General features: G+C 48.8%; 4 protein-coding genes across 4 annotated transcripts; all 4 read right to left on the bottom strand.

The window, feature by feature from the left end:
• Nucleotides 1–7,800: 7,800 nt before the first annotated feature.
• Nucleotides 7,801–9,010, bottom strand: LOC119107416 (uncharacterized). Its single transcript, XM_037230852.1, has 3 exons — nucleotides 8,863–9,010; nucleotides 8,200–8,329; nucleotides 7,801–7,957 (listed from the first exon to the last, which is right to left on the bottom strand). The coding sequence occupies exons 1-3, from the start codon at nucleotides 8,951–8,953 to the stop codon at nucleotides 7,801–7,803; spliced, it is 378 nt and encodes a 125-aa protein (XP_037086747.1). The 5' UTR covers nucleotides 8,954–9,010.
• A 4,062-nt stretch (nucleotides 9,011–13,072) lies between these two features.
• Nucleotides 13,073–14,073, bottom strand: LOC119107415 (uncharacterized). Its single transcript, XM_037230850.1, has 3 exons — nucleotides 13,953–14,073; nucleotides 13,438–13,567; nucleotides 13,073–13,190 (listed from the first exon to the last, which is right to left on the bottom strand). Exons 1-3 carry the CDS (start codon nucleotides 14,041–14,043, stop codon nucleotides 13,073–13,075), a joined length of 339 nt encoding a protein of 112 aa, XP_037086745.1. The 5' UTR covers nucleotides 14,044–14,073.
• A 2,726-nt stretch (nucleotides 14,074–16,799) lies between these two features.
• On the bottom strand, nucleotides 16,800–18,036 carry LOC119107414 (uncharacterized). The gene is made up of 3 exons (XM_037230849.1): nucleotides 17,889–18,036; nucleotides 17,230–17,359; nucleotides 16,800–16,989 (listed from the first exon to the last, which is right to left on the bottom strand). The coding sequence occupies exons 1-3, from the start codon at nucleotides 17,977–17,979 to the stop codon at nucleotides 16,800–16,802; spliced, it is 411 nt and encodes a 136-aa protein (XP_037086744.1). The 5' UTR covers nucleotides 17,980–18,036.
• Nucleotides 18,037–25,627: 7,591 nt separating this feature from the next.
• LOC119108589 (uncharacterized) lies at nucleotides 25,628–27,051 on the bottom strand. The gene is made up of 3 exons (XM_037232179.1): nucleotides 26,904–27,051; nucleotides 26,241–26,370; nucleotides 25,628–25,998 (listed from the first exon to the last, which is right to left on the bottom strand). Exons 1-3 carry the CDS (start codon nucleotides 26,992–26,994, stop codon nucleotides 25,818–25,820), a joined length of 402 nt encoding a protein of 133 aa, XP_037088074.1. The 5' UTR covers nucleotides 26,995–27,051; the 3' UTR covers nucleotides 25,628–25,817.
• Nucleotides 27,052–27,242: the final 191 nt, after the last annotated feature.

Below are 27,242 nucleotides of genomic sequence, written 5' to 3'. Positions count from 1 at the left end.
TCGGGCCGTCTGTACCTCTCTCAAACCGCTGGCACGCCAGTTATATAGCGACGGCGGAGGGTGGGCGGGCGCGCCTGGGGTGTGCACCCACTCCACCGCCGGGGGCGGTGTTCAGACAGGGAATCCCCGCGCCGCCCGGCCGGTCCTATATGGCGCCACGGCTCGCGCGGTCCGGCGGTGCTCCCCGTCCTGTCTGGCGCCAGCGAGGGGCCCAGCGAGGGGAGGAGGTCAACACTCTCGGCGAAAGATACTTGAAGAAAACTCATGGAGAAATGCTTAGGACATCCGCCCTTTGCGTGAATTGTTATTTCATCTGAGTTATGGAATCAATTGCATAGGAGTCTGGCCACGACCTGACATACCACGGGTGACGTCACGGTGAATGGGGCCTCTTTATCATTGCTGGCACCCTAAAGCAGTGCTCAGGCTCTTATAGATATGTGGCCGGTCTCATGGACACAAACAAAGCGGAAAAACAGTTCTTACAACAGAATTGGCTGAAAATATGCAAAATTCCCCCCCCCCAAACTTAAGATGCCAAACAAACATGAACAACAATTGCAGTTGAAAATCAACGAAGCCCGTTAAGTCTCTTTAAAAGTGCTGAACGTGAAAAGTCAGCATGATGCCGCCTAGGGCTATCGAAAGGCAACAAGACCTGAAGTACATTACCGTCTTCCTGATAGTACTCAACATATCACACCACTCGAAAGAGATTTTACACGCTCCTGACACATTTTGAGAATTAATGAGCTCAGCAGACCAGTACTAACACTACGCCATTATTCTTTTTCATTCTGAAAATCCTGTGTTGTCCGTGCGCCATCGGATATGCAGCTGATTCCGTAACTCACATTTTCCATTAAGATTTGAACAACATTAGGATGTTTTCCACATGTGGCGACAAACGTAGCTTCCAGAGAGCAGTCACTGGACAATCAGCACGATATGTAGACAAATGGTGCCTCGGCTCACCTGAATGGCGCCGTATGAGAAAGATAGGAACGCGCTGTCATAGCGCGTAAACAGAATGCGTTTTCTTTGGCAAGAATAGCCAAAGCAATTTCCAGCCTACTCTCACCATACAGCAAATCCAGCCGTCACGCTCTAATGTGCTCACGATCTCTTCTTTCACTTGTCGAAAGGTGCGTGACTGTCGGGGCGTTCTGTTTTCATTCGAACCTAAAAACTGAAAAAAATTGTGAGAGCTAATCCAGCGTTGTGTAATTCTTGACAGTCTTCAACTAAGACTTCGAATTCAAAAATGTCTGATGTTGTGCAACAAGAACACTGAAGCCTATTTGTGCATCGAAATATTCCGGAGTACGAGTTCCTTCGAACATCTGCTGACAACGAAGTTTATCCAGAGCAAAAAGGGCATTTGATTGTAATGTTGGCACAAATGCAATTCGGGAGACTACCGCACCAAAATCCAGGGCCAGTGGCGCAGAATGTCCTGGTTCATCCCCTGAACCAGACGAAAGCGCCGAAGAAAAGAGGTGGGCATTTAAGTGGCCCTTTTGAGCAAGACACTTTTGACGAGGGTTGCTGTCAGGTGAAAACAGTGGTTCAAACGTTATGCAGATTACCAGGGTTTAGTCCTTGTGCGGCGCCAAAACCGGTACCAAATCGAAGTGGAATTTTGCCAAACCTCATTTTTCCTCTTACAGTACCAAAAAGTCCACTCAAGCGCCAAAAATACACTTCCGGAGCCAATGGCACTCCTACCTTTGTTTTACGAATTTCACGCGATTCGACAGATCAACAGAAAACGTTTCAGTATCAAGTTTGAGGAGATTAAAAGGCGACTGGTTGAGTTATCAGCACCTTTGGCACAAATGTACAAGCCCCGTTGAATCTCGTTTGTATCATGATCTTTGAGCCCATTTGGCTGCTGCATTCGCTGGCGCTCTATGAAAGGCGGAAGATGCCTACTTCGCGTTTCGTGAAACGCGATACAACAGATAAAGAGGCGATACAAAATACGTATTTATTAAATCTCCTCCCCGACGCAGCCTTGCACGTCGAGCGTGCAGGGTACAACAACTCTTCAGCGCGCGCCGCTATCGGAATGATAATGCAGAGGTGTTTTGCATCAGGTGGCAAAAAACACTCGAAGGCCAGCTAAGTCAATATGCGTTTATCACGTCATATTCATTTCCACCGTTGTTTGTTTCATTCTTAAGAAGCGATCCATATTTATCGTATGGCTAAAGAGCATCGATTTATTCTGGATGAGCTTAAAAGAATTATGTTACCCCCGCAAGGGCACAGTGCCCTTCCCCCCCACCCCCTCCTCTTCTCTACCACGCGGCTGCAGGCACCATTAAGCATCCATGACGAAGATAAAATTCAGCGCCACTTGATGATCCACTTCAAACTAGTTGTGAGCGTAGCAGTTGATGCTTCCGCCATCACGTGCCTTTGCACAATAATTATAGGTTCATGTGCGAGACGCTCACTTTTGTGGGGTCACACTATCCTTGCCAATGTCGTGATGTTGCTATGACAATTTGGCGGGTTCGTTAGGTTTGTCATTTGTCAATTTTAGTCGTCCTGCCGATGCGATCTCGTCATGGTGCTGTGATATGTATTGTATTTGCGTCTCTTATTAATGTGATCCCTAAGGTGCAGTCAAAACGATCTTATTCGCATTTGTGAGCGAATATAACACAGCTGCTTTACCTTTGCTAGTGAGAACGCGTTTTACCTTACGCCAACGAATTGCGGTGTGTGTGCTTTACTGGCAACTTGACTAACTCTTGGGTGTGGACACCTCAGGTAGGTGCTCCTCCAAGCATACCTTATATGAGTGTTTTCAGCAACAGCTCAGCGGCGTCATTTCACATAGGATCACAGCCGTTTTGCAGGTTTCATATACGCTTTGAGTATGTGTAAAAGTGACCGAGGTGTAGCACTCGAGAAAGCATCGTCTGAGCTACACACAATGTAGCGAAGGTCTTTTTTAAGCGTTGCCTAGGGGACTATCGCATTTTTGGAGTGTTTGTATTGCGAAGGTGTTGAGGAATACAAGCAAGGAATATTCGATGTAGGTGTGCTTCAACGCCCCGCACCGAGGCGTAATGTTACGCTGGATCACCCACCGGTAGTGTGGGCCTTAAGGGGAGTGTGTCAGTCAATAAGGATTTTTTTACGGGTTCACCTAAGATGGCATGAAATTTCTATTTACAAATTAAAAAACTCGGAATTTCCGATTTGCAATGTACAAACTTGTTAAGCCACGGAGAAATGACCAGCCTGCAACCTGCAAGGGATCAGAATATGGTCCAATACACAAGGCTGGACTTGAATGTCACCAATCGCTGCTGAAGCTCTTTACGCATAAGACGAGCGTCTTCTGTTTTAAACACATAGCTGGAAACATTGTTTTATTTTGCTATTTTGTAGCGTCTCAACATACGATAACATTGCGCAAGTTCAACATAGGCTTCCTGCAGCAGGATTTCGTACCGCCACTAGGTCTTCAGTTTTTCATCACGTCATGTCGTTGCTACGCTGGGGAACTATGCATGCAGAATCGACAGTGAGCTCGTGTGAGCAGCAGCAGAATCGACAGTGAGCTCATTCACTGACTTCGAGTCCCAGAACTACGTTCCAAGAAGTTTCGGACTCGGAGTAAATTGCAGTCACGTCTAACAGACAGCTACATACAACTCGAATATGCATACTTAAACCACTGTCAGGGATGTCCGTAAGAGACCTTGTCTTAAATCCCAGGTGGTTGCGTAAGCTAGCATGCGCTGTTAATAAACAACGGAAGCTGTTTCCAACACGACGCAAAAATGAAGCGCCACCGGGCTCCAGTGCTACTATTCCACAAAAATTGTTCGTGGAAACCAATTGATGATAATAACTTAACAAGTCTGCAACTGTCTTCGGCAGGTAGAATATCACATTCGTATCACAAACAAGCCTTCATTTCATGTTTACCATGCGTTTTCCGCAAGCAATGGACTGCATTCAGAGCAAAGGATACTCGTCCTCAGGGAGAGCGACCAGCTTGCCCTTAACGTAGCGTTTACACACAAGGCGGGGACAGCAGTCCGGAAACGCCTTCCTGCGGTCTACCCAGGCCAGCCTGCAGAACAGATTGTCCGCCTTCAGCTTCTTGTAATCCACCCGCTTCCTGACCGACGGGCACCTGCAAAAAGAAGAAAATCATCTGTTTTTTCCCATAGTGGTATCCACTTCTCAAAGACCAAAAAAATCGGTCTTCAGAACACTGAACCATTCCCAGGGCCAATTTTACCCTTGGATCATGTTAAACATGAACTGATATCTATATGCCAGACATGCTCTGCAAGCCTTCTAACGCTTGTTACACAGCTCGAACAAACACTATTGAGATGGACTGCCTCGTCGTAGCCGATGTGCTTGAGGGTGCTACTGGAAGCGGTCGATGTAAAGAGTACCGTTCTCCTTGATGCAGTGGCTCTGCTTGCAGCCCGAGTTAGGGCTGGTCCACCAGCACCCACGGGGAATCTCTTGCCGATCTGGTGTGTCCTCGCACTCATCACCTGCAAGCAGACCAGTGCCACAGTCACACAGCCACTGGTCGCCTCGCCACCCCACCTCGGCACGTGATGCAAAACCGATGGCACTGCGACGCCCTGCGTCCCAAACTGCCAGGCATTGAAGCGTTACTGTATCTCGGTAGGAGTCCGTCACAAAGCTGAAACCATCACGCAAAGAAACATTGCAGAACAGCAAGCGAAGAATATCAAACGCCGATAGCAGATCATACCTTGGTGGTACTATTCTGCTATAGTTACATGATTGCTAAGCAGACGACAATTGCTGAGATGTCTTGAACTGTTGGCGAGTGCTTTAGCGGCGCCCGATTTGTAACTTCCGTATGCAAATAGAAGCTGACGAAGTCATCCGAACGCTGCCACTCACCTTTTCCCAACGGGAACTTGATTAACCTCGGTACTGTTGAGCCAAGCAGAGCTGCGCCCGAGAACCACTGCAGCTGCGAACTGATCATGCTGGCCGACGTTGGTTGGTGTGCTGCGCTGCTCTAGCCGCTGTGCGCCGTTGCTCGGGCCGTGGGCCGTCTGTACCTTCTCGCCGCTGGCACGACCGGTTATATAGCGGCGGCGGAGGGCGGCGGTCGCGCGTGGGGTGTGCGGCCACCCCACCGCCGGAGGCCGTGTTCAGACAGGGAATCTCCTCGCCGCCCGCCCGGTCTTGGCCACGGTGAGACTCTCTGGCACCACGACTCGGCGCCCCGGTGGTGCTCCCCGTCCTGCCCGGCGCCAGCGAGGGGACCCTTCACGACTGCCGTTGGCTGCTGAAGACTGTCTGCTGATCAATTTGCTCACCTTGTGTCACACCAGGAATCGAAGAATATTCCTCTTACTGGGTGAAGGATTTGTACTGATCTTTAATAACGATCATGCAACAGCAACTGGTTGAGCTCTGGCGAATTCTGTTGAAATCATTTCCACTCTTGTAACGTACGTTGGCTGCAACAGGCAGTAGATGATTGAGCTTACTTATCCTGCACAGATCACCATGTTTGGAACGGAGGGGCGTAGGAGAACATTGGGGTCTCTCGATCTCGGCATATCTACTCGTGGCGCCGTAAATGTCCTGGCGATTTCAGCACGTCTATTTGTGGCACCATGAATGTCCCGACGATCCCGGTATATCTGCCTGCGGCGCCGTAAACGCTCCGACGCCCTTTCATGAGACTGGAATCACTAATAAGTATTTCACTAACCATTGCTACCCAAGCTTGCATGATCCCGATACACACGTCAAGTGAACTTTTGCTAGGGTCCTGCTTTTTGGGTTCAACAGTTCGCAAACATTGGAGATAAGAACTTTAGCAGGCAGTCATCTGCTTCCTTTTCCCTTGAAAACCGACTGCTTTGTAGATGCAGATGACATGAGACCTTGTTCTCCCAGCGGAGATCTCCTTCAGACGTGCGGCTTCTTCAGGAGACGACCTGGCTGGAGGTCGGCACTTCCGGAGAAAGACACTTGAAGAGAACTCATGGAGAAGTGCTTGCGATATCCGCCCTCTGCGCGAATTGCTATTTCAGTTGAGTTTTGAAATCAACTGCATAGGAGTCATGCCACGACCTGACATACCTTTGGTGACGTCACGGTGAATGGGGCCTCTTAATCATTACTGGCATCCTAAAGCACTGCTCAGGCTCCTTCAGATTATGGCTGGCCTCGTCAACACAAACAAAGCGGAAAGACAGTTCTTACAAAGCTGGCTGAAAATTTGCAATCTTAAAAGAGTGAAAGCAATAGATACATGAGCAACAATTGCAGCTTGACATCAACGGCTTCACGCTACGGCTCTGTGAACGTGCTGAAATTGAAGAGCCACATGATGCTGCCCACACCTACCGCAAAGCGGCAAAACCTCAAGAACATTGCCGTCATGCTGAGTATATTCGATAGATCACACCTCTCGAAACGGAATTAACATACTTCTGACACGTTTTAAAATCAAGAGACTAAGCAGACTCGTGCCAACACGCTGACAGCATCCTTTTTCATCCTGAAGATTCTTGGGTGTCTGTACGCCATCCGGGGTGCGTCCAAAAAGATCTGAACAACAATGGAATGCCGTCCTCATATGACGCCAAACGCACCTTTAAAGGAGCATTCCCTGGATAATCAGCGCGATGTGTAGGAACATGGCTCTTCGGCTTGCCTGAGTGGCGCCATGCGAGAAAGATAGGACCGCGCTGTACTAGCGCGCAGACTGAACGTATTTCAAGTTGTCCTTTCTTACGCCTTCAAAAGCAGCAACAGAAATGTAATATTTGTCCATAGGAGTGCTCTTTCGCTCAGCAAGTGGTGTACATTTACAAATCTCCGCGGCCTAACTCGGAATAAAATTTTCGATAGTCCCTGCAACGAATCAATTGTTGCGTAAATACAAGTGAACGGCATGGTGGCTTGAGGTTTTTCATCGATTCGGAAAGTTGCTTGAGTTACAGTGTGTTTACTGTTACGTGTATTTTGTCTCGTGTCTCGATTTTGATATATAATTCTTGATGAGCCAAGATCATCTAGAAACGTGACGAGGAGGAAACTGACAGAACGGCTTTTAAAAGAAGACTGGCGCCATTGCAACAAGGAAGGATGTGTTTCTATGATAACAAAGTTTTGTTGGAAAGCTATAATTTGCTGGTGTGCGTTTTTACCTATACGTGTGGAGCTTTTATCGCTGGAAATATTGCTTCATTTTGCTGTTCGTTGATCGTAGCATGTAAACATACCATGGTAGTGTTTCATGGTTGACAGTAGGCTCCAAACAGTAGGCTTCCAACCGAAACTTTATTTTCAGATGTTCTTCACTTCAAGTCATTTTCCAGCGGGTAAAATTACGCATGCAGAGCCGACAGTGCGCTCGTTCTTAGCAACTAGTTTTCTGACTCGAAGCAAATCTCACTTCCGACAGAGGTGTAATTAGGAGCTGACAGCCACATAACACTGCATAACATGCTTAAACCATTATGTCATGGATGTCTGGGGAAACATTGCTTAAATTGCAGGTGGTTTGATGGTTAACATATGCACTTAACACAGAACCTCTTCACGAAACAAAGCGCCACAAAGCTACGCTACAGGCACTGGTGGTACCATTCCACAAAACTACTGTTTCGTGAAAAAAAACTACTGATAACTATAACGTATCAGGTTTGCGACTGTCTCCGGCAGCTAGAACTATCACCATCGTATCACAATCAAGTCGTTATTTCAATGTTACCGCACGCCATCAACTGCGCTCAGAGAAAAGGGTACTTGTCCTCAGGGAGCGACCAGCTTGCCCTTAACGTAGTGTTTACACACAAGGCGGGGACAGCAGTCCGGAAATGCCTTCCTGCGGTCTCCCACGGCCTCTCTGCAGAACAGGTTGTCCGCCTTCAGCTTCTGGAAGTCCACCCGCTTCCGCACCTGGGGGCACCTGCAGAAAGAAAAAACTATGTGTTATTTCCCACAGTTGCCTCTCAAAGACCAAAATCCTCGTCGCTCAGAGCATCAGGCCACTCCCAGGGCCGATTTCGCTTCTGGAGTATGCTTGAAATGTAAACTGATACCTAAACACAAGGCATGCTCTGCAAGCCTTCTTCCACTTGTTATACAGCTTGAACAAACACTATTGAGATGGACTGTCTCGTCGTAGCCGATGTGCTTGAGGGCGCTTACTGGAAGCGGTCGATGTAGAGAGTACCGTTCTCCTTGATGCAGTGGCTCTGCTTGCAGCCCGAGTTACGGCTGCTCCACACAGCACCCACGGGGAATCTCTTGCCGATCTGGTGGTCCTCGCACTCATCACCTGCAAGCAGACCAGTGCCACAGTCAGACCACGGCACCGGTCGCAACGCCACCCCCCACCTCGACACGTGATGTAAACCAACATATCGTGGCACAAGATCGCTGCGTAACAGCGGCCGACCGTATGGAATCTCGTGTCTCTTGTGGAGTCCCGTGATTTATAGCCAAAGTCTCGTGCGGCCGATAGCGGTGGCCCTGTCATGCCCTGCGTCCCAAACTGCCAGGCATTAATGCGTGGCTGTGTCTCGGTGGAGTGGCTGTACATGATTACGAAGCAGGCGACGAATTGCTGAGATTACAAAAGCGAACCATCACGCAAAGAAACATTGCAGAACAGCAAAGCGAAGAATTTTAAACTGTCGATAGCAGATCATACCTTGGTGATACTATTCTGCTATAGTTACATGATTGCTAAGCAGACGACAAATTGCTGAGATGTCTTGAACTGATGGCGAGTGCTTTAGCGGCGCCCGATTTGTAACTTCCTTATGCAAATAGCAGCTGACGGAGTCATCCGAACGCTGCAGCACTCACCTTTTCCAACGGGGAACTTGAAGTACCTCGGGTACTGTTGAGCCAAGCAGAGTTGCGCCCCGAGAACCAGCAGAACTGCGAACTTGATCATGTTGGCCGACGTTGCGGTCGGTGGTGCTGCGCTGCTCTAGCCGCTGTGCGCCGTTGCTCGGGCCGTCTGTACCTCTCTCACCGCTGGCACGCCAGTTATATAGCGACGGCGGAGGGTGGGCGGGCGCGCCTGGGGTGTGCACCCACTCCACCGCCGGGGGCGGTGTTCAGACAGGGAATCCCCGCGCCGCCCGGCCGGTCCTATATGGCGCCACGGCTCGCGCGGTCCGGCGGTGCTCCCCGTCCTGTCTGGCGCCAGCGAGGGGCCCAGCGAGGGGAGGAGGTCAACACTCTCGGCGAAAGATACTTGAAGAAAACTCATGGAGAAATGCTTAGGACATCCGCCCTTTGCGTGAATTGTTATTTCATCTGAGTTATGGAATCAATTGCATAGGAGTCTGGCCACGACCTGACATACCACGGGTGACGTCACGGTGAATGGGGCCTCTTTATCATTGCTGGCACCCTAAAGCAGTGCTCAGGCTCTTATAGATATGTGGCCGGTCTCATGGACACAAACAAAGCGGAAAAACAGTTCTTACAACAGAATTGGCTGAAAATATGCAAAATTCCCCCCCCAAACTTAAGATGCCAAACAAACATGAACAACAATTACAGTTGAAAATCAACGAAGCCCGTTAAGTCTCTTTAAAAGTGCTGAACGTGAAAAGTCAGCATGATGCCGCCTAGGGCTATCGAAAGGCAACAAGACCTGAAGTACATTACCGTCTTCCTGATAGTACTCAACATATCACACCACTCGAAAGAGATTTTACACGCTCCTGACACATTTTGAGAATTAATGAGCTCAGCAGACCAGTACTAACACTACGCCATTATTCTTTTTCATTCTGAAAATCCTGTGTTGTCCGTGCGCCATCGGATATGCAGCTGATTCCGTAACTCACATTTTTCCATTAAGATTTGAACAACATTAGGATGTTTTCCACATGTGGCGACAAACGTAGCTTCCAGAGAGCAGTCACTGGACAATCAGCACGATATGTAGACAAATGGTGCCTCGGCTCACCTGAATGGCGCCGTATGAGAAAGATAGGAACGCGCTGTCATAGCGCGTAAACAGAATGCGTTTCTTTGGCAAGAATAGCCAAAGCAATTTCCAGCCTACTCTCACCATACAGCAAATCCAGCCGTCACGCTCGAATGTGCTCACGATCTTCGTTCTTTCACTTGTCGAAAGGGGTCTGACTGTCGGGGCGTTCTGTTTTCATTCGAAACCTAAAACTGAAAAAAAATGTGAGAGCTAATCCAGCGTTGTGTAATTCTTGACAGTCTTTAACTAAGACTTCGAATTCAAAAATGTCTGATGTTGTGCAACAAGAACACTGAAGCCTATTTGTGCATCGAAATATTCCGGAGTACGAGTTCCTTCGAACATCTGCTGACAACGAAGTTTATCCAGAGCCAAAAAGGGCATTTGATTGTAATGTTGGCACAAATGCATTCGGGAGGACTACCGCACCAAATCCAGGGCCAGTGGCGCAGAATGTCCTGTTCATCCCCTGAACCAGACGAAAGCGCCGAAGAAAAGAGGTGGGCATTTAAGTGGCCCTTTTGAGCAAGACACTTTGACGAGGGTTGCTGTCAGTGAAAACAGTGGTTCAAACGTTATGCAGATTACCAGGGTTTAGTCCTTGTGCGGCGCCAAAACCGGTACCAAATCGAAGTGGAATTTTGCCAAACCTCATTTTTCCTCTTACAGTACCAAAAAGTCCACTCAAGCGCCAAAAATACACTTCCGGAGCCAATGGCACTCCTACCTTTGTTTTACGAATTTCACGCGATTCGACAGATCAACAGAAAACGTTTCAGTATCAAGTTTGAGGAGATTTAAAAGGCGGAATGGTTGAGTTATCAGCACCTTTGGCACAAATGTACAAGCCCCGGTTGAATCTCGTTTGTATCATGATCTTTGAGCACCATTTTGGCTGCTGCATTCGCTGGCGCTCTATGAAAAGGCGGAAGATGCCGTACTTCGCGTTCGTGAAACGCGATACAACAGATGAAAGAGGCGATACAAAATATGTTTATTAAATCTCCTCCCCGACGCAGCCTTGCACGTCGAGCGTGCAGGGTACAAACTCTTCAGCGCGCGCCGCTATCGGAAATGATAATGCAGAGGTGTTTGCATTCAGGTGGCAGAAAACACTCGAAAGGCCAGCTAAGTCATATGCCGTTTATCACGTCATATTCATTTCACCACGTTGTTTGTTTCATTCTTAAGAAGCGATCCTATTTATCGTATGTGGCTAAAGAGCATCGATTTATTCTGGATGAGCTTAAAATTATTTGTTACCCCCGCAAGGGCACAGTGCCCTTCCACCCCCACCCCCCCCCTCCTCTTCTCTACCACGCGGCTGCAGGGCACCATTAAGCATCCATGACGAAGATAAAATTCAGCGCCACTTGATGATCCACTTCAAAACTAGTTGTGAGCGTAGCAGTTGATGCTTCCGCCATCACGTGCCTTTGCACAACAATTATAGGTTGCATGTGCGAGACGCTCACTTTGTGGGGTCACACTATCCTTGCCAATGTCGCGATGTTGCTAATGACAATTTGACGGGTTCGTTAGGTTTGTCATTTGTCAATTTTAGTCGTCCTGCCGATGCGATCTCGTCATGGTGCTGTGATATGTATTGTATTTTGCGTCTCTTATTATAATGTGATCCCTAAGGTGCAGTCAAACGATCTTATTCGCATTTGTGAGCAATATAACACAGCTGCTTTTACCTTTGCTAGTGAGAACGCGTTTTCCTTACGCCAACGAAATTGCGGTGTGTGTGCTTTACTGGCACTTGACTAACTCTTGGCGTGTGGACACCTCAGGTAGGTGCTCCTCCAAGCATACCTTATATGAGTGTTTTCAGCAACAGCTCAGCGGCGTCATTTCACATAGGATCACAGCCGTTTTGCAGGTTTCATATACGCTTTGAGTATGTGTAAAAGTGACCGAGGTGTAGCACTCGAGAAAGCATCGTCTGAGCTACAACAATGTAGCGAAGGTCTTTTTTAAGCGTTGCCTAGGGGACTATCGCATTTTTGGAGTGTTTGTATTGCGAAGGTGTTGAGGAATACAAGCAAGGAATATTCGATGTAGGTGTGCTTCAACGCCCGCACCGAGGCGTAATGTTACGCTGGATCAGCCACACCGGTAGTGTGGGCCTTAAGGGGAGTGTGTCTAGTCAAATAAGGATTTTTTTACGGTTCACCTAAGATGGCATGAAATTTCTATTTACAAATTAAAAAAACTCGGAATTTCGATTTGCAATGTACAAACTTGTTAAGCCACGGAGAAAAATGACAAAGCCTTGCACCTGTGCAAGGGATCAGGATATGGTCCAATACACAAGGCTGGACTTGAATGTCACCAATCGCTGCTGAAGCTCTTTACGCATAAGACGAGCGTCTTCTGTTTTAAACACATAGCTGGAAACATTGTTTTTTTTGCTATTTTGTAGCGTCTCAACATACGATAACATTGCTTCAAGTTCAACAGTAGGCTTCCTGCAGCAGGATTTCGTACCGCCACTAGGTCTTCAGTTTTCATCACGTCATGTCGTTGCTACGCTGGGGAACTATGCATGCAGAATCGACAGTGAGCTCGTGTGAGCAGCAGCAGAATCGACAGTGAGCTCATTCACTGACTTCGAGTCCCAGAACTACGTTCCAAGAAGTTTCGGACTCGGAGTAAATTGCAGTCACGTCTAACAGACAGCTACATACACACTCGAAATATGCATACTTAAACCACTGTCAGGGATGTCCGTAAGAGACCTTGTCTTAAATCCCAGGTGGTTGCGTAAGCTAGCATGCGCTGTTAATAAACAACGGAAGCTGTTTCCAACACGACGCAAAAATGAAGCGCCACCGGGCTCCAGTGCTACTATTCCACAAAAATACTGTTTCGTGGAAACCAATTGATGATAATAACTTAACAAGTCTGCAACTGTCTTCGGCAGGTAGAAATATCACATTCGTATCACAAACAAGCCTTCATTTCATGTTTACCATGCGTTTTCCGCAAGCAATGGACTGCATTCAGAGCAAAGGATACTCGTCCTCAGGGAGAGCGACCAGCTTGCCCTTAACGTAGCGTTTACACACAAGGCGGGGACAGCAGTCCGGAAACGCCTTCCTGCGGTCTACCCAGGCCAGCCTGCAGATTGTCCGCCTTCAGCTTCTTGTAATCCACCCGCTTCCTGACCGACGGGCACCTGCAAAAAGAAGAAAATCATCTGTTATTTCCCATAGTGGTATCCACTTCTCAAAGACCAAAAAATCGGTCTTCAGAACACTGAACCATTCCCAGGGCCAATTTTACCCTTGGATCATGTTAAAACATGAACTGATATCTATATGCCAGACATGCTCTGCAAGCCTTCTAACGCTTGTTACACAGCTCGAACAAACACTATTGAGATGGACTGCCTCGTCGTAGCCGATGTGCTTGAGGGTGCTTACTGGAAGCGGTCGATGTAAAGAGTACCGTTCTCCTTGATGCAGTGGCTCTGCTTGCAGCCCGAGTTAGGGCTGGTCCACACAGCACCCACGGGGAATCTCTTGCCGATCTGGTGGTCCTCGCACTCATCACCTGCAAGCAGACCAGTGCCACAGTCAGACCACGCCCGGTCGCCTCGCCACCCCCACCTCGGCACGTGATGCAAACGATGGCACTGCGACGCCCTGCGTCCCAAACTGCCAGGCATTGAAGCGTTACTGTATCTCGGTAGGAGTCCGTCACAAAGCTGAACCATCACGCAAAGAAACATTGCAGAACAGCAAAGCGAAGAATATCAAACTGCCGATAGCAGATCATACCTTGGTGGTACTATTCTGCTATAGTTACATGATTGCTAAGCAGACGACAAATTGCTGAGATGTCTTGAACTGTTGGCGAGTGCTTTAGCGGCGCCCGATTTGTAACTTCCGTATGCAAATAGAAGCTGACGAAGTCATCCGAACGCTGCAGCACTCACCTTTTCCAACGGGGAACTTGAAGTACCTCGGGTACTGTTGAGCCAAGCAGAGCTGCGCCCCGAGAACCAGCAGAACTGCGAACTTGATCATGCTGGCCGACGTTGTGGTCTGTGGTGCTGTGCTGCTCTAGCCGCTGTGCGCCGTTGCTCGGGCCGTGGGCCGTCTGTACCTTTCTCACCGCTGGCACGCCGGTTATATAGCGGCGGCGGAGGGCGGCGGGCGCGCGTGGGGTGTGCGGCCACCCCACCGCCGGAGGCGTGTTCAGACAGGGAATCTCCTCGCCGCCCGCCCGGTCTTGGCCACGGTGAGACTCTCTGGCACCACGACTCGGCGCCCCGGTGGCTCCCCGTCCTGCCCGGCGCCAGCGAGGGGACCCTTCACGACTGCCGTTGGCTGCTGAAGACTGTCTGCTGATCGTCAATTTGCTCATCTTGTGTCACACCAGAAATCGAAGAATATTCCTCTTACTGGGTGGAGGATTTGTACTATCTTTATTAGCGATCATGCAACAGCAACCGGTTGAGCTCTGGCGAAATTCTGTTGAAATCTTTCCACATCTTGTAACGTACGTTGGCTGCAAACAGGCAGTAGATGATTGAGCTTACTTATCCTGCACAGATCACCATGTTTGGAACGGAGGGCGAGGAGAACATTGTGGTCTCGATCTCGGCATATCTACTCGTGGCGCCGTAAATGTCCTGGCGATTTCAGCACGTCTATTTGTGGCACCATGAATGTCCCGACGATCCCGGTATATCTGCCTGCGGCGCCGTAAACGCTCCGACGCCCTTTCATGAGACCGGAATCACTAAGACGTATATTGTCACTAACCATTGCTACCCAAGCTTGCATGATCCCGATACACACCGTCAAGTGAACTTTTGCTAGGGTCCTGCTTTTTGGGTTCAACAATTCGCAAACATTGGAGATAAGAACTTTAGCAGGCAGTCATCTGCTTCCTTTTCCCTTGAAAACCGACTGCTTTGTAGATGCAGATGACATGAGACCTTGTTCTCCCAGCGGAGATCTCCTTCAGACGTGCGGCTTCTTCAGGAGACGACCTGGCTGGAGGTCGGCACTCCCGGAGACAGACACTTGAAGAGAACTCATGGAGAAGTGCTTGCGATATCCGCCCTCTGCGCGAATTGCTATTTCAGTTGAGTTTTGAAATCAACTGCATAGGAGTCATGCCACGACCTGACATACCTTAGGTGACGCCACGGTGAATGGGGCCTCTTAATCATTACTGGCATCCTAAAGCACTGCTCAGGCTCCTTCAGATCTATGGCTGGCCTCAACACAAACAAAGCGGAAAGACAGTTCTTACAAAGCTGGTCGAAAATTTGCAATCTTAAAAGAGTGAAAGCAATAGATACATGAGCAACAATTGCAGCTTGACATCAACGGCTTCACGCTACGGCTCTGTGAACGTGCTGAAATTGAAGAGCCAACATGATGCTGCCCACACCTACCGCAAAGCGGCAAAACCTCAAGAACATTGCCGTCATGCTGAGTATATTCGATAGATCACACCTCTCGAAACGGAATTAACATACTTCTGACACGTTTTGAAAATCAAGAGACTAAGCAGACTCGTGCCAACACGCTGACAGCATCCTTTTTCATCCTGAAGATTCTTGGGTGTCTGTACGCCATCCGGGGTGCGTCCAAAAAGATCTGAACAACAATGGAATGCCGTCCTCATATGACGCCAAACGCACCTTTAAAGGAGCATTCCCTGGATAATCAGCGCGATGTGTAGGAACATGGCTCTTCGGCTTGCCTGAGTGGCGCCATGCGAGAAAGATAGGACCGCGCTGTACTAGCGCGCAGACTGAACGTATTTCAAGTTGTCCTTTCTTACGCCTTCAAAAGCAGCAACAGAAATGTAATATTTGTCCATAGGAGTGCTCTTTCGCTCAGCAAGTGGTGTACATTTACAAATCTCCGCGGCCTAACTCGGAATAAAATTTTCGATAGTCCCTGCAACGAATCAATTGTTGCGTAAATACAAGTGAACGGCATGGTGGCTTGAGGTTTTTCATCGATTCGGAAAGTTGCTTGAGTTACAGTGTGTTTACTGTTACGTGTATTTTGTCTCGTGTCTCGATTTTGATATATAAATTCTTGATGAGCCAAGATCATCTAGAAACGTGACGAGGAGGAAACTGACAGACCGGCTTTTAAAAGACTGGCGCCATTGCAACAAGGAAGGATGTGTTTCTATGATAACAAAGTTTTGTTGGAAACCATAAATTTGCTGTGTGCGTTTTACCTATACGTCGTAGCTTTTCTCTCGCTGGAAATATTGCTTCATTTTTGCTGTTCGATCGTAGCATGTAAACATACCATGGTAGTGTTTCATGGTTGACAGTAGGCTCCAAACATAGGCTTCCAACCGAAACTTTATTTTCAGATGTTCTTCACTTCAAGTCATTGTCCAGCGGGTAAAATTACGCATGCAGAGCCGACAGTGCGCTCGTTCTTAGCAACTAGTTTCTGACTCGAAACAAATCTCACTTCCGACAGAGGTGTAATTAGGAGCTGACAGCCATATAACTCGCATGACATGCTTAAACCATTATGTCATGGATGTCTGGGGAAACACTGCTTAAATTGCAGGTGGTTTGATGAGTTAACATATGCACTTAACACAGAACCTCTTCACGAAACAAAGCGCCACAAAGCTACGCTACAGGCACTGGTGGTACCATTCCACAAAACTACTGTTTCGTGAAAAAAACTACTGATAACTATAACGTATCAGGTTTGCGACTGTCTCCGGCAGCTAGAACTATCACCATCGTATCACAATCAAGTCGTTATTTCAATGTTACCGCACGCCATCAACTGCGCTCAGAGAAAAGGGTACTGTCCTCAGGGAGAGCGACCAGCTTGCCCTTAACGTAGTGTTTACACACAAGGCGGGGACAGCAGTCCGGAAATGCCTTCCTGCGGTCTCCCACGGCCTCTCTGCAGAACAGGTTGTCCGCCTTCAGCTTCTGGAAGTCCACCCGCTTCCGCACCTGGGGGCACCTGCAGAAAGAAAAAACTATGTGTTATTTCCCACAGTTGCCTCTCAAAGACCAAAATCCTCGTCGCTCAGAGCATCAGGCCACTCCCAGGGCCGATTTCGCTTCTGGAGTATGCTTGAAATGTAAACTGATACCTAAACACAAGGCATGCTCTGCAAGCCTTCTTCCACTTGTTACAGCTTGAACAAACACTATTGAGATGGACTGTCTCGTCGTAGCCGATGTGCTTGAGGGCGCTTACTGGAAGCGGTCGATGTAGAGAGTACCGTTCTCCTTGATGCAGTGGCTCTGCTTGCAGCCCGAGTTACGGCTGCTCCACACAGCACCCACGGGGAATCTCTTGCCGATCTGGTGGTCCTCGCACTCATCACCTGCAAGCAGACCAGTGCCACAGTCAGACCACACCGGTCGCAACGCCACCCCCACCTCGACACGTGATGTAAACCAACATATCGTGGCACAAGATCGCTGCGTAACAGCGGCCGACCGTATGGAATCTCGTGTCTCTTGTGGAGTCCCGTGATTTATAGCCAAAGTCTCGTGCGGCCGATAGCGGTGGCCCTGTCATGCCCTGCGTCCCAAACTGCCAGGCATTAATGCGTGGCTGTGTCTCGGTGGAGTGGCTGTACATGATTACGAAGCAGGCGACGAATTGCTGAGATTACAAAAGCGAACCATCACGCAAAGAAACATTGCAGAACAGCAAAGCGAAGAATTTTAAACTGTCGATAGCAGATCATACCTTGGTGATACTATTCTGCTATAGTTACATGATTGCTAAGCAGACGACAAATTGCTGAGATGTCTTGAACTGATGGCGAGTGCTTTAGCGGCGCCCGATTTGTAACTTCCTTATGCAAATAGCAGCTGACGGAGTCATCCGAACGCTGCAGCACTCACCTTTTCCAACGGGGAACTTGAAGTACCTCGGGTACTGTTGAGCCAAGCAGAGTTGCGCCCCGAGAACCAGCAGAACTGCGAACTTGATCATGTTGGCCGACGTTGCGGTCGGTGGTGCTGCGCTGCTCTAGCCGCTGTGCGCCGTTGCTCGGGCCGTCTGTACCTCTCTCACCGCTGGCACGCCAGTTATATAGCGACGGCGGAGGGGGGGCGGGCGCGCCTGGGGTGTGCACCCACTCCACCGCCGGGGGCGGTGTTCAGACAGGGAATCCCCGCGCCGCCCGGCCGGTCCTATATGGCGCCACGGCTCGCGCGGTCCGGCGGTGCTCTCCCCGTCCTGTCTGGCGCCAGCGAGGGGCCCAGCGAGGGGAGGAGGTCAACACTCTCGGCGAAAGATACTTGAAGAAAACTCATGGAGAAATGCTTAGGACATCCGCCCTTTGCGTGAATTGTTATTTCATCTGAGTTATGGAATCAATTGCATAGGAGTCTGGCCACGACCTGACATACCACGGGTGACGTCACGGTGAATGGGGCCTCTTTATCATTGCTGGCACCCTAAAGCAGTGCTCAGGCTCTTATAGATATGTGGCCGGTCTCATGGAAACACAACAAAGCGGAAAAACAGTTCTTACAACAGAATTGGCTGAAAATATGCAAAATTCCCCCCCCCAAAACTTAAGATGCCAAACAACAATGACAATTGCAGTTGAAAATCAACGAAGCCCGTTAAGTCTCTTTAAAAGTGCTGAACGTGAAAAGTCAGCATGATGCCGCCTAGGGCTATCGAAAGGCAACAAGACCTGAAGTACATTACCGTCTTCCTGATAGTACTCAACATATCACACCACTCGAAAGAGATTTTACACGCTCCTGACACATTTTGAGAATTAATGAGCTCAGCAGACCAGTACTAACACTACGCCATTATTCTTTTTCATTCTGAAAATCCTGTGTTGTCCGTGCGCCATCGGATATGCAGCTGATTCCGTAACTCACATTTTTCCATTAAGATTTGAACAACATTAGGATGTTTTCCACATGTGGCGACAAACGTAGCTTCCAGAGAGCAGTCACTGGACAATCAGCACGATATGTAGACAAATGGTGCCTCGGCTCACCTGAATGGCGCCGTATGAGAAAGATAGGAACGCGCTGTCATAGCGCGTAAACAGAATGCGTTTCTTTGGCAAGAATAGCCAAAGCAATTTCCAGCCTACTCTCACCATACAGCAAATCCAGCCGTCACGCTCTAATGTGCTCACGATCTCTTCTTTCACTTGTCGAAAGGTGCGTGACTGTCGGGGCGTTCTGTTTTCATTCGAAACCTAAAACTGAAAAAAAATTGTGAGAGCTAATCCAGCGTTGTGTAATTCTTGACAGTCTTTAACTAAGACTTCGAATTCAAAAATGTCTGATGTTGTGCAACAAGAACACTGAAGCCTATTTGTGCATCGAAATATTCCGGAGTACGAGTTCCTTCGAACATCTGCTGACAACGAAGTTTTATCCAGAGCCAAAAAGGGCATTTGATTGTAATGTTGGCACAAATGCATTCGGGAGACTACCGCACCAAAATCCAGGGCCAGTGGCGCAGAATGTCCTGTTCATCCCCTGAACCAGACGAAAGCGCCGAAGAAAGAGGTGGGCATTTAAGTGGCCCTTTTGAGCAAGACACTTTGACGAGGGTTGCTGTCAGTGAAAACAGTGGTTCAAACGTTATGCAGATTACCAGGGTTTAGTCCTTGTGCGGCGCCAAAACCGGTACCAAATCGAAGTGGAATTTTGCCAAACCTCATTTTTCCTCTTACAGTACCAAAAAGTCCACTCAAGCGCCAAAAATACACTTCCGGAGCCAATGGCACTCCTACCTTTGTTTTACGAATTTCACGCGATTCGACAGATCAACAGAAAACGTTTCAGTATCAAGTTTGAGGAGATTTAAAAGGCGGAATGGTTGAGTTATCAGCACCTTTGGCACAAATGTACAAGCCCCGGTTGAATCTCGTTTGTATCATGATCTTTGAGCACCATTTTGGCTGCTGCATTCGCTGGCGCTCTATGAAAAGGCGGAAGATGCCGTACTTCGCGTTCGTGAAACGCGATACAACAGATGAAAGAGGCGATACAAAATATGTTTATTAAATCTCCTCCCCGACGCAGCCTTGCACGTCGAGCGTGCAGGGTACAAACTCTTCAGCGCGCGCCGCTATCGGAAATGATAATGCAGAGGTGTTTGCATTCAGGTGGCAGAAAACACTCGAAAGGCCAGCTAAGTCATATGCCGTTTATCACGTCATATTCATTTCACCACGTTGTTTGTTTCATTCTTAAGAAGCGATCCTATTTATCGTATGTGGCTAAAGAGCATCGATTTATTCTGGATGAGCTTAAAATTATTTGTTACCCCCGCAAGGGCACAGTGCCCTTCCACCCCCACCCCCTCCTCTTCTCTACCACGCGGCTGCAGGGCACCATTAAGCATCCATGACGAAGATAAAATTCAGCGCCACTTGATGATCCACTTCAAAACTAGTTGTGAGCGTAGCAGTTGATGCTTCCGCCATCACGTGCCTTTGCACAACAATTATAGGTTGCATGTGCGAGACGCTCACTTTGTGGGGTCACACTATCCTTGCCAATGTCGCGATGTTGCTAATGACAATTTGACGGGTTCGTTAGGTTTGTCATTTGTCAATTTTAGTCGTCCTGCCGATGCGATCTCGTCATGGTGCTGTGATATGTATTGTATTTTGCGTCTCTTATTATAATGTGATCCCTAAGGTGCAGTCAAACGATCTTATTCGCATTTGTGAGCAAATAACACAGCTGCTTTTACCTTTGCTAGTGAGAACGCGTTTTCCTTACGCCAACGAAATTGCGGTGTGTGTGCTTTACTGGCACTTGACTAACTCTTGGCGTGTGGACACCTCAGGTAGGTGCTCCTCCAAGCATACCTTATATGAGTGTTTTCAGCAACAGCTCAGCGGCGTCATTTCACATAGGATCACAGCCGTTTTGCAGGTTTCATATACGCTTTGAGTATGTGTAAAAGTGACCGAGGTGTAGCACTCGAGAAAGCATCGTCTGAGCTACAACAATGTAGCGAAGGTCTTTTTTAAGCGTTGCCTAGGGGACTATCGCATTTTTGGAGTGTTTGTATTGCGAAGGTGTTGAGGAATACAAGCAAGGAATATTCGATGTAGGTGTGCTTCAACGCCCGCACCGAGGCGTAATGTTACGCTGGATCAGCCACACCGGTAGTGTGGGCCTTAAGGGGAGTGTGTCTAGTCAAATAAGGATTTTTTTACGGTTCACCTAAGATGGCATGAAATTTCTATTTACAAATTAAAAAACTCGGAATTTCGATTTGCAATGTACAAACTTGTTAAGCCACGGAGAAAAATGACAAAGCCTTGCACCTGTGCAGGGATCAGGATATGGTCCAATAACAAGGCTGGACTTGAATGTCACCAATCGCTGCTGAAGCTCTTTACGCATAAGACGAGCGTCTTCTGTTTAAACACATAGCTGGAAACATGTTTTATTTTGCTATTTTGTAGCGTCTCAACATACGATAACATTGCTTCAAGTTCAACAGTAGGCTTGCAGCAGGATTTCGTACCGCCACTAGGTCTTCAGTTTTTCATCACGTCATGTCGTTGCTACGCTGGGGAACTATGCATGCAGAATCGACAGTGAGCTCGTGTGAGCAGCAGCAGAATCGACAGTGAGCTCATTCACTGCTTCGAGTCCCAGAACTACGTTCCAAGAAGTTTCGGACTGGAGTAAATTGCAGTCACGTCTAACAGACAGCTACATACACACTCGACTATGCATACTTAAACCACTGTCAGGGATGTCCGTAAGAGACCTTGTCTTAAATCCCAGGTGGTTGCGTAAGCTAGCATGCGCTGTTAATAAACAACGGAAGCTGTTTCCAACACGACGCAAAAATGAAGCGCCACCGGGCTCCAGTGCTACTATTCCACAAAAATACTGTTTCGCGGAAACCAATTGATGATAATAACTTAACAAGTCTGCAACTGTCTTCGGCAGGTAGAAATATCACATTCGTATCACAAACAAGCCTTCATTTCATGTTACCATGCGTTTTTCCGCAAGCAATGGACTGCATTCAGAGCAAAGGATACTCGTCCTCAGGGAGAGCGACCAGCTTGCCCTTAACGTAGCGTTTACACACAAGGGGACAGCAGTCCGGAAACGCCTTCCTGCGTCTACCCAGGCCAGCCTGCAGAACAGATTGTCCGCCTTCAGCTTTTGTAATCCACCCGTTCCTGACGACGGGCACCTGCAAAAAGAAGAAAATCATCTGTTATTTCCCATAGTGGTATCCACTTCTCAAAGACCAAAAAAATCGGTCTTCAGAACACTGAACCATTCCCAGGGCCAATTTTACCCTTGGATCATGTTAAACATGAACTGATATCTATATGCCAGACATGCTCTGCAAGCCTTCTAACGCTTGTTACAAGCTCGAACAAACACTATTGAGATGGACTGCCTCGTCGTAGCCAATGTGCTTGAGGGTGCTTAACTGGAAGCGGTCGATGTAAAGAGTACCGTTCTCCTTGATGCAGTGGCTCTGCTTGCAGCCCGAGTTAGGGCTGGTCCACACAGCACCACGGGGAATCTCTTGCCGATCTGGTGGTCCTCGCACTCATCACCTGCAGCAGACCAGTGCCACAGTCAGACCACGGCACCGGTCGCCTCGCCAACCCCACCTCGGCACGTGATGCAAACCGATGGCACTGCGACGCCCTGCGTCCCAAACTGCCAGGCATTGAAGCGTTACTGTATCTCGGTAGGAGTCCGTCACAAAAGCTGAACCATCACGCAAAGAAACATTGCAGAACAGCAAAGCGAAGAATATCAAACTGCCGATAGCAGATCATACCTTGGTGGTACTATTCTGCTATAGTTACATGATTGCTAAGCAGACGACAAATTGCTGAGATGTCTTGAACTGTTGGCGAGTGCTTTAGCGGCGCCCGATTTGTAACTTCCGTATGCAAATAGAAGCTGACGAGGTCATCCGAACGCTGCAGCACTCACCTTTTCCAACGGGGAACTTGACGAACCTCGGTACTGTACTGTTGAGCCAAGCAGAGCTGCGCCCCGAGAACCAGCAGAACTGCGAACTTGATCATGCTGGCCGACGTTGTGGTCTGTTGTGCTGCTCTAGCCGCTGTGCGCCGTTGCTCGGGCTGGGCCGTCTGTACCTTCTCGCCGCTGGCACGCCGGTTATATAGCGGCGGCGGAGGGGGGCGGGCGCGCGTGGGGTGTGCGGCCACCCCACCGCCGGAGGCGTGTTCAGACAGGGAATCTCCTCGCCGCCCGCCCGGTCTTGGCCACGGTGAGACTCTCTGGCGCCACGACTCGGCGCCCCGGTGGTGCTCCCCGTCCTGCCCGGCGCCAGCGAGGGGACCCTTCACGACTGCCGTTGGCTGCTGAAGACTGTCTGCTGATCGTCAATTTGCTCATCTTGTGTCACACCAGGAATCGAAGAATATTCCTCTTACTGGGTGGAAGGATTTGTGCTGATCTTTAATTACGATCATGCAACAGCAACGGTTGAGCTCTGGCGAAATTCTGTTGAAATCATTTCCACATCTTGTAACGTACGTTGGCTGCAAACAGGCAGTAGATGATTGAGCTTACTTATCCTGCACAGATCACCATGTTTGGGAACGGAGGGGCGCAGGAGAACATTGGGGTCTCTCGATCTCGGCATCTTCTCGTGCGCCGTAAATGTCCTGGCGATTTCAGCACGTCTATTTGTGGCACCATGAATGTCCCGACGATCCCGGTATATCTGCCTGCGGCCCGTAAACGCTCCGACGCCCTTTCATGAACCGTGAATCACTAAGACGTATATTGTCACTACCATTGCTACCCACTTGCATGATCCCGATACACACCGTCAAGTGAACGTTTGCTAGGGTCCTGCTTTTTTGGGTTCAACAATTCGCAAACTTGGATAAGAACTTTAGCAGGCGTCATCTGCTTCCTTTTCCCTTGAAACCGCTGCTTTGTAGATGCATGACATGAGACCTTGTTCTCCCACCATCGGAGATCTCCTTCAGACGTGCGGCTTCTTCAGGAGACGACCTGGCTGGAGGTCGGCACTCCCTGGAGACAGACACTGCTGAAGAGAACTCATGAGAAGTGCTTGCGATATCCGCCCTCTGCGCGAATTGCTCTTTCAGTTGAGTTTTGAAATCAACTGGCATAGAGTCATGCCCGACCTGACATACCTTAGGTGACGCCACGGGTGAATGGGGCCTCTTAATATTACTTGGCATCCTAAAGCACTGCTCATCTCCTTCAGATCTATGGCTGGCCTTGTCAACACAAAACAAAGCGGAAAGACAGTTCTTACAAAGCTGTCGAAAATTTGCAATCTTAAAAGTGAAAGCAATAGATACATGAGCAACAATTGCAGCTTGACATCAACGGCTTCACGCTACGGCTCTGTGAACGTGCTGAAATTGAAGAGCCAACATGATGCTGCCCACACCTACCGCAAAGCGGCAAAACCTCAAGAACATTGCCGTCATGCGAGTATATTCGATAGATCACACCTCTCGAAACGGAATTAACATACTTCTGACACGTTTTGAAATCAAGAGACTAAGCAGACTCGTGCCAACACGCTGACAGCATCCTTTTTCATCCTGAAGATTCTTGGGTGTCTGTACGCCATCGGGGGTGCGTCCAAAAAGATCTGAACAACAATGGAATGCCGTCCTCATATGACGCCAAACGCACCTTTAAAGGAGCATTCCCTGGATAATCAGCGCGATGTGTAGGAACATGGCTCTTCGGCTTGCCTGAGTGGCGCCATGCGAGAAAGATAGGACCGCGCTGTACTAGCGCGCAGACTGAACGTATTTCAAGTTGTCCTTTCTTACGCCTTCAAAAGCAGCAACAGAAATGTAATATTGTCCATAGGAGTGCTCTTTCGCTCAGCAAGTGGTGTACATTTACAAATCTCTCGCGCGCCTAACTCGGAATAAAATTTTCGATAGTCCCTGCACGAATCAATTGTTGCGTAAATACAAGTGAACGGCATGGTGGCTTGAGGTTTTTCATCGATTCAGAAATTTGCTTGAGTTACAGTGTGTTTACTGTTACGTGTATTTTGTCTCGTGTCTCGATTTTGATATGTAAATTCTTGGTGAGCCAAGATCATCTAGAAACGTGACGAGGAGGAAACTGACAGAACGGCTTTTAAAAGAGATGGCGCCATTGCAACAAGGAAGGATGTGTTTCTATGTTAACAAAGTTTTGTTGGAAAGCTATAATTTGCTGGTGTGCGTTTTTACCTATACGTGTGGAGCTTTTATTGCTGGAAATATTGCTTCATTTTGCTGTTCGTTATCGTAGCATGTAAACATACCTGGTAGTGTTTCATGGTTGACAGTAGGCTCCAAACAGTAGGCTTCCAACCGAAACTTTATTTTCAGATGTTCTTCACTTCAAGTCATTTCCAGCGGGTAAAATTACGCATGCAGAGCCGACAGTGCGCTCGTTCTTAGCAACTAGTTTTCTGACTCGAAGCAAATCTCACTTCCGACAGAGGTGTAATTAGGAGCTGACAGCCACATACACTGCATAACATGCTTAAACCATTATGTCATGGATGTCTGGGGAAACATTGCTTAAATTGCAGGTGGTTTGATGGAACTATATGCACTTAACACAAAACCTCTTCACGAAACAAAGCGCCACAAAGCTACGCTACAGGCACTGGTGGTACCATTCCACAAAACTACTGTTTCGTGAAAAAAAACTACTGATAACTATAACGTATCAGGTTTGCGACTGTCTCCGGCAGCTAGAACTATCACCATCGTATCACAATCAAGTCGTTATTTCAATGTTACCGCACGCCATCAACTGCGCTCAGAGAAAAGGGTACTTGTCCTCAGGGAGAGCGACCAGCTTGCCCTTAACGTAGTGTTTACACACAAGGCGGGGACAGCAGTCCGGAAATGCCTTCCTGCGGTCTCCCACGGCCTCTCTGCAGAACAGGTTGTCCGCCTTCAGCTTCTGGAAGTCCACCCGCTTCCGCACCTGGGGGCACCTGCAGAAAGAAAAAACTATGTGTTATTTCCCACAGTTGCCTCTCAAAGACCAAAATCCTCGTCGCTCAGAGCATCAGGCCACTCCCAGGGCCGATTTCGCTTCTGGAGTATGCTTGAAATGTAAACTGATACCTAAACACAAGGCATGCTCTGCAAGCCTTCTTCCACTTGTTATACAGCTTGAACAAACACTATTGAGATGGACTGTCTCGTCGTAGCCGATGTGCTTGAGGGCGCTTACTGGAAGCGGTCGATGTAGAGAGTACCGTTCTCCTTGATGCAGTGGCTCTGCTTGCAGCCCGAGTTACGGCTGCTCCACACAGCACCCACGGGGAATCTCTTGCCGATCTGGTGGTCCTCGCACTCATCACCTGCAAGCAGACCAGTGCCACAGTCAGACCACGGCACCGGTCGCAACGCCACCCCCCACCTCGACACGTGATGTAAACCAACATATCGTGGCACAAGATCGCTGCGTAACAGCGGCCGACCGTATGGAATCTCGTGTCTCTTGTGGAGTCCCGTGATTTATAGCCAAAGTCTCGTGCGGCCGATAGCGGTGGCCCTGTCATGCCCTGCGTCCCAAACTGCCAGGCATTAATGCGTGGCTGTGTCTCGGTGGAGTGGCTGTACATGATTACGAAGCAGGCGACGAATTGCTGAGATTACAAAAGCGAACCATCACGCAAAGAAACATTGCAGAACAGCAAAGCGAAGAATTTTAAACTGTCGATAGCAGATCATACCTTGGTGATACTATTCTGCTATAGTTACATGATTGCTAAGCAGACGACAAATTGCTGAGATGTCTTGAACTGATGGCGAGTGCTTTAGCGGCGCCCGATTTGTAACTTCCTTATGCAAATAGCAGCTGACGGAGTCATCCGAACGCTGCAGCACTCACCTTTTCCAACGGGGAACTTGAAGTACCTCGGGTACTGTTGAGCCAAGCAGAGTTGCGCCCCGAGAACCAGCAGAACTGCGAACTTGATCATGTTGGCCGACGTTGCGGTCGGTGGTGCTGCGCTGCTCTAGCCGCTGTGCGCCGTTGCTCGGGCCGTCTGTACCTCTCTCACCGCTGGCACGCCAGTTATATAGCGACGGCGGAGGGTGGGCGGGCGCGCCTGGGGTGTGCACCCACTCCACCGCCGGGGGCGGTGTTCAGACAGGGAATCCCCGCGCCGCCCGGCCGGTCCTATATGGCGCCACGGCTCGCGCGGTCCGGCGGTGCTCCCCGTCCTGT

This window comes from Pollicipes pollicipes, unplaced genomic scaffold (assembly GCF_011947565.3).
Source record: "Pollicipes pollicipes isolate AB1234 unplaced genomic scaffold, Ppol_2.1 Scaffold_6686;HRSCAF=7923_pilon_pilon_pilon, whole genome shotgun sequence".
NCBI classification, from domain to species: Eukaryota; Metazoa; Arthropoda; class Thecostraca; order Pollicipedomorpha; family Pollicipedidae; genus Pollicipes; species Pollicipes pollicipes.
Note: the sequence above shows the minus strand (reverse complement) of the source record. Positions and strands in the feature narration are given on the sequence as shown.

Bases quoted from the DNA above. Each gene is read 5' to 3' on its own strand.
- LOC119107415 (XM_037230850.1), bottom strand. From the start codon at position 14,043: ATGATCAAGTTCGCAGTTCTGCTGGTTCTCGGGGCGCAGCTCTGCTTG. The intron at 13,568-13,952 runs GTGAGTGCTGCA...GTCTGCTTGCAG, and splicing joins CAAGTTCCCCGTTGGAAAAG to GTGATGAGTGCGAGGACCAC. The intron at 13,191-13,437 runs GTAAGCACCCTC...TTCTTTTTGCAG, and splicing joins CTTTACATCGACCGCTTCCA to GTGCCCGTCGGTCAGGAAGC.
- LOC119107414 (XM_037230849.1), bottom strand. From the start codon at position 17,979: ATGATCAAGTTCGCAGTTCTGCTGGTTCTCGGGGCGCAACTCTGCTTG. The intron at 17,360-17,888 runs GTGAGTGCTGCA...GTCTGCTTGCAG, and splicing joins CAAGTTCCCCGTTGGAAAAG to GTGATGAGTGCGAGGACCAC. The intron at 16,990-17,229 runs GTAAGCGCCCTC...TTCTTTCTGCAG, and splicing joins CTCTACATCGACCGCTTCCA to GTGCCCCCAGGTGCGGAAGC.
- LOC119107416 (XM_037230852.1), bottom strand. From the start codon at position 8,953: ATGATCAAGTTCGCAGTTCTGCTGGTTCTCGGGGCGCAACTCTGCTTG. The intron at 8,330-8,862 runs GTGAGTGCTGCA...GTCTGCTTGCAG, and splicing joins CAAGTTCCCCGTTGGAAAAG to GTGATGAGTGCGAGGACCAC. The intron at 7,958-8,199 runs GTAAGCGCCCTC...TTCTTTCTGCAG, and splicing joins CTCTACATCGACCGCTTCCA to GTGCCCCCAGGTGCGGAAGC.
- LOC119108589 (XM_037232179.1), bottom strand. From the start codon at position 26,994: ATGATCAAGTTCGCAGTTCTGCTGGTTCTCGGGGCGCAACTCTGCTTG. The intron at 26,371-26,903 runs GTGAGTGCTGCA...GTCTGCTTGCAG, and splicing joins CAAGTTCCCCGTTGGAAAAG to GTGATGAGTGCGAGGACCAC. The intron at 25,999-26,240 runs GTAAGCGCCCTC...TTCTTTCTGCAG, and splicing joins CTCTACATCGACCGCTTCCA to GTGCCCCCAGGTGCGGAAGC.